The following is a 6,030-nucleotide window of genomic DNA, read 5'->3' as shown; positions in this document are numbered from 1 at the left end:
TCTTTGTCTTTTTCTGCCTAATTTGGATCCGATTGTAATTAGGAAAGCTTCTGGTATCTTCTTAGTCATTAGGAAGTAGGAAAACAGGCAGACACCTCTTGTGTGGCCTGTTTTCAGGATGACCTATTTATCATGAGCTCGGTCTTTTCATCATCGGGTTCTTGTTACTTCATAACAATTCTTCTCATTTCTTCCCAGTTATCTTGGAAATGGAATAATGGCAGCACGACTCGCCACGTTGGGCGCTCTGGGTGCAGAAGGTACCGTGTTAAACTTCAAGCTAAAKGTCTCCGTTGTCGTTACGAACGATGCAGAATCAAATAACAGAATGTCGGTTTGTTTGCCATTTATCCAAAAAATATGACGATAAAGATGTTCTTTTCAAGGACGTACTTCCAGTTTCTGTCTTAGTATACGTTCCAAGTAATACCCTGAGAATAATTCAGCAAAAACTGTCTGTTACCAGACTTTGTGGAGCAGGCTCAGCCTTTGATAAGCTTGTGTGAGCACTCCAGTTAGATTAATTGTGTTGGTTCTCTCACAGAGTTGGAGTGGCAGGTTTTTAAAAGCTCCTGCCTGCCCAATAAGTTCAGGGATGAATGGAGCTTTGGAGGACTCACCTACCATGTGAGCGGAGACCCAGGAGGTAAGATCCAGTTGAAATATTAGGAGATATGCTTTGATTAAATCCAACCTTACTGTTTGAGAGGAAGAGCAGGTATAAACAAGGTCACTGGACGTCTTTAAAAATGTTGCCAGCGATTTTAGCAGAAACCATCAAAACAGACGTAGCTGAGTTCCGTATTGATTACAACGCTCTGAGAGGGGGATGAATAATTTACTCCACTGTCTCCGTTTTCCCCCTGCAGGTCACGCAGGATACAAGCTTTGTTATCAGGAAGTACTCAAGGTGGTGAAGGGGATTATTCATCAGCCTTACGAGCTTGAAGACGGCAATGTTTTCTTTGCTTTCTCTTATTACTTTGACAGAGCTGTGGATGCGGGCCTTATCGGTTAGAGCACACACACACACACCTTCTGTCCACACCTTATATAATTATACAAACCCAGCATGCTAGACAGAGGCAGAAAAATGTGAGTCATCTGCTCCTGTATCGGGGGATTTGATGAGCCATACTTGTGGAGGTATTATAGAAATTGCTATCCCTCTGCCGGTCTACACTCTTAAAGCCATCAGCTCTGTTATTAGTTCTATAAAAATCTGCATGTAGATGTGCTTTTGTAATTACCGTTTTGGCATTTTAAATGTATAACGACTCCCCTTGTGTTGCAGACGGAGTCCAGGGTGGAATGCTGCAGGTCAGAGACTTCAAGAAGAGAGCTAAAGAGGGTGAGACAAGCTGAGCTATACATCATTACTATAACAGATCCTCCTCGTATTTAAAATACAGACAGCGTGCATCTGAATGCACCTTAGAGGGAAATGCTACACTCTGTTAGTAGAATACAGATGACTGATTGTCCAACCTAATGGATGTGATTTCTTGTTGTCCTCGCACAGTGTGCAATAAAATAACCAAATACCCGCCCATCAGTCCGTTTCTGTGTCTGGACCTGACCTACATCACCTGTTTACTCAAGGATGGCTTTGGCTTCAAGGACAGCACGGTGCTGCAGGTAAGGCTGCGTTCACAACACTGTAAGCAGTGTTACTGGCCTTGTTATTATGAGGATGCAACAGAAGACACAATCAACCAGTGGCAGTGAGAGTCACAAGCCTCTTTCACGGGACAGTTCCGCAAAATCGCTGCACAGGCCGATCCGGCTTTAGGCTCCCTCGGTTCATTCGTAAATCACAGGAGAAGCCGGCCAGTTCCCGCTCACATGTACGTGTTCAGAAATGAACGTGGCAACACAGAACCAAAAGAGGCGTGGAGCAGATCTCAGCTGGTTTGAAGTGGTTGTCTGCCTCAGATCAAACAAAACATCATCATCTTTAATATTCCCTTGGTAATAAATCTGTTGATTAATCTTGCGGTCACTCACTGACGTCATCTGCTCATTACCATTTTCTGAGTCGCGGCACAGCGGGTCGATTCTGACAAGTCGTCTGCCCGGCTCGGACCCAGCTCTGATACTACCTCTGTTGGTGGCTCAGAGGGGTGTCAGAGGCGGGCTCACTTTACCCCCCGTAACGGCCTCTGTGTTTTTTTCTGAATGATCCAAGGAGGATAGAACAAGTCAGCCCAGGACTGAGCTGTCTTATGAAGGAGACTACAGAGTGGCCACGTCTTTTTGGGTATTTTTAGGGTTTTAAGTTTCAGAAGAAATCTGACTTTTATCACGGTCATATCTGCGCTGCTACATACTTTTAGGCAGTCTTTGTGGCGATAAAGTTCGGAGTTATTTCCTTGTCAGCAGCAAGGAGCTCGCTCATCTTGGGAAAAAAATAGAAAATTTAAATCCAAAAGGAGTCCAACTATGGTGGTTTGACTTAAGAAACCCGTGGCTGGGTGGTCCTTGAAGTTGTCGGTCAGCACTGCATCGGCCCACTTTTTCAGGAGTCGGCAAGTAAAGTTTCTGCTAGTACTCCCACCCCTCGTTTGTCTTCTGAGCTGAGGTGGTCAGATCACGCATCAGTAAGGTTATGGGGCGTCTTCTGAAAGAGCCTAGAATGTTTATGTTCCAGTTTTCATGGCCCTTTTTCCAGGAAATTTGGCACTTCACCTCACGTGACTATCATATTCTCTGGACTATAAATCACTTTGTATTATAAGTCTCACTGGATTAACTTAGTTAACTGTAAAAAAAACAAGTTTCAGGGTTAGCATATCGTCCTTTGTGTCGCCCTGCCCTCTAGTCATTAGCGTCATACTGCTGGATGGTCCGGCACAGTCTTCAATACTTTTCCTTCGAGTTTAGGGTGGTTCATTATTTTTTGTCACAAATAAAATGAATTAAGATTTACACGTTTGAAATATTTTGATCCCTACTGGTGCCTACTTCGAGGCATCTCTCTCTGCAATGTAAACACAACTAGCCACGCTCAATGCAGTCCAACAATCAAGTTAACGATAGGTTCACCAATCTCATTCCAAACCACAATCAGCTTTTATCGTTTTATTCAGTGCAGTAAAAGTAACCTCTGATTTTTGCCAGTCTTTCACAAAATTATCATTCACTCCAAACTTTCTTCATGCTGCCCTATTTTATTTTTTAAACCAGTAGGCTACAGAAACAACAAACTGCAGTAATCAAAGCCTAGAGCGCCTTCTTAAGGCTGCAGATGGTAATGTTTATTCCTCGTTTCATATCAGTCAGTATGAACTAAAAGCATCAGTCAAAAAATGCGTCATATGGAGAAGAAAAAAACATTTGTCACAGGACCAGCCAAACCATGAAACAAAGTGCGACTTATAGTCCGGAAAATACGGCTATACCATCGTAAGTTTTAAATACCATCACCCATATTTTAATACGATATACCAAAATTTTGTCAATCCACCCTAATCAACCTGTCATACAGCCTAATGTTAAGAGTCAGGTTTGGGGCTAGAGCTCCTGCTGCTTTCATCAGTAGATTGAGTGACAGCAACACATCAAATCAGCTTTTTTTTTTAAACACGCCTCTTTTGATCTGCACTGATGAATGCACTCTTAAGAGCACTAAGAGACCATCTCCATCTGTTWCTTCTGAACTACCAGAGGAAGCTTCAACACAAAATATGCTGTTGGTCATGTAGCGGTACTGTCTTCTGAAAGTGTCTTAAGACCATCTTGTGTTGAGGACATAGTTATTTAGGCCGTACATAATCTCATGTCATATTAGAGCTTGTAGTGAGTTATTCATCTACYCCAGTGGAGAACTCTCTGCTACTAACACACCAAGTTTTACCTCAGTATCTGTCAAAATGACTTTGCATTGATTAGCTGTGGTGGCCATCTTGAATTGGCCTGACTCCAAAAGTTAATCATTTGAGGATAAAACATCCAGTGGTTACTTTAAGAGGTTCATGAGTTTGCTAAAAGACAAAAACATCATCTTAGCCAGCAGACAATTAAAATGGAATGAAGTTTTTGTAAAGTAAATAAATTATTAAATATTCTACCAAGGCTTGCCCTTTAATTCACCTAACACGTGAACAGCCGGAATTTATTCCTAAGAGGTAAATTATTGAAAATTGACCATAACAAGGACGACACCTACAGTTTTTAAATCAGGTAATGAGTCAGTTCTTCACAAAAACTGTTTTGTTTTTATTTAGTAAAGACAAACATGATCTGAATGATTATTTTCTCCTTCTAGCTGACAAAGAAAGTGAACAATGTCGAGGCTAGCTGGGCTCTCGGTGCCATGTTGGACCACTTCCACAACCTGAAGATCCACTGAGGAGCGGTGAAAAACAAAACAAAACCGAGGATGATTTATGTGCTGCTCACCAAACAAACACATGATGTAACGTGTACTGTCTTTTCTAAACACCCCCATACATCAGCCATTCGTTTAAATAGACAGAAATAAGCTCTAGTAAATGTAAATTTATTATTTTTTAAAAGCCATTTCTCTCAAGTGGCAATATATTCTGCTGTAAATCTGCAAAGTGTTGCATTAGCAAGAAGTGAAGCACTGCAGGCTGAATGAAAGATGTCAGGCAGAACTAACACAATTACTGTAACGTAAGTGGAGCTGCTGTTTTCTTGAAACACATGTTTTACTCAGGACTGATAAACAAGAGCAGCCTGGCTTTGCTGTGCAATAACCAGTGTTCCCACGCTGGGCTTTAGCGGTTTTTAATCTCAAGCATTGTTAGCGGAGTTACAGTACATTTGTGTCTGGTACATTTAAGTGTAACTGATCAAAATGAAACGGTTGTTTATCATGAGAAAATGCACATAAAACTTTTAGAAACTCTTTAACCCATCTCAGTATCTCTTTGGGATCTTTTGTTAAAAAAAAACACGAGGAACAAAATGTTGCTCGTATAAACTGTCATTTCACACTTCAAAATAAAATCATCATAGGTTGATAATTACAAATATCTACAAGAGTTAAATTCTGAATGAGCTTCTAATATTTCTTTTTCTATTTTGAGCAATTGTCTATGATTGATGATTCCACGTGTGACCATCAGTCCAGTGCAGCTGAAATAAACAGTGTGTGATGTCTGTCATGTTGGGAAGCTACAGCAAAGCAACCACGTCCTCTCCATAAGCGTGACCCTCCGCTGTCATGGTCACCAGCTCATGTGGCTGAGAGAGAACCACCACAGAGTCCGCAGAGGCTACGGGAAAAACACAAACAATAGGTTAAATTAAACAAAGTCAAAAGTGTCTTTCCAGTGTGCATTCAATTACATAAAGGATTATTGTCAAATCAAACTAGTATTTACTGAGAGACCTCAGAGCCAGCAGGGAAAACGTCTCTACCAGAGACAGCTCATTCTTTAATATACTCGTAATCATAGGTATTATACTATCTAATCTTCAAAATAAAGTTGAACTTTCTTGTTTGGGTCTTCACAAATTATTATTGTGTAGCTTAAACAGATGAACAATGTTAGAAAAAAATTGCTATGTTCAATAACGGTAAATACTGCAGTGACTATACCAACTGCAGTAAACCCACATTTCCCTCACGTTCTCTTTGTCCCCATCGATCTAAACCAGGTGTGGTGTCAAAGTCAGCGAGTGTCCCTTTGATCGAACAAATGTAGTGTTTGCATGTAGAACATGAATGCAAGTTTAATATATAAAATGTTCTATGGTTCAATCTAAGCAGATATTGATGACTTTAAATTTGTGATCCATGCTTCAGGGTTGGTTTGTAACACTAAACATAATCTGGACAAGTTTAGCAGTCTGATGACAAGCATAAAATACTGACTCAGTCTGAGAGTGATGGTTTAGTACAACAGCTTTAAGACAGACTTTCCTAGAAGAGACAGGTGAACTACTTCTGTGACTGAAGAGGCGCCAAGGTACAGTGGTTTGCAAAAGTATTCATACCCCTTGAACTTTTCCATATTTTGTCACATTACAACCACAAACATAAATATATTTCACTGGAAT

At 40.8% G+C, this 6,030-nt stretch overlaps 2 protein-coding genes across 5 annotated transcripts in view; one reads left to right on the top strand and one right to left on the bottom strand.

The window, feature by feature from the left end:
• Positions 1–4,878, top strand: part of LOC106535213 (ectonucleoside triphosphate diphosphohydrolase 5) — an 11,088-nt gene extending 6,210 nt beyond the window's left edge. For both annotated transcript variants that reach the window (XM_014032165.1, XM_014032166.1), the window contains 6 exons: positions 199–260; positions 545–646; positions 870–1,013; positions 1,295–1,351; positions 1,523–1,638; positions 4,268–4,878. In XM_014032165.1, coding sequence (XP_013887619.1) covers positions 199–260; positions 545–646; positions 870–1,013; positions 1,295–1,351; positions 1,523–1,638; positions 4,268–4,351 — 565 coding nt within the window. In that variant the 3' untranslated portion in view covers positions 4,352–4,878. The remainder of the gene's footprint in view (positions 1–198; positions 261–544; positions 647–869; positions 1,014–1,294; positions 1,352–1,522; positions 1,639–4,267) is intronic.
• The window catches only part of znf410 (zinc finger protein 410), a 14,775-nt gene continuing 12,950 nt past the window's right edge, over positions 4,206–6,030 (bottom strand). For all 3 annotated transcript variants that reach the window (XM_014032164.1, XM_014032162.1, XM_014032163.1), the window contains one exon: positions 4,206–5,243. In XM_014032164.1, the coding sequence (XP_013887618.1) occupies positions 5,143–5,243 (101 nt within the window). In that variant the 3' untranslated portion in view covers positions 4,206–5,142. The remainder of the gene's footprint in view (positions 5,244–6,030) is intronic.

The sequence above is a fragment of the Austrofundulus limnaeus genome, unplaced genomic scaffold (genome assembly GCF_001266775.1).
Source record: "Austrofundulus limnaeus strain Quisiro unplaced genomic scaffold, Austrofundulus_limnaeus-1.0 Scaffold1386, whole genome shotgun sequence".
NCBI lineage: Eukaryota > Metazoa > Chordata > Actinopteri > Cyprinodontiformes > Rivulidae > Austrofundulus > Austrofundulus limnaeus.
Note: the sequence above shows the minus strand (reverse complement) of the source record. Positions and strands in the feature narration are given on the sequence as shown.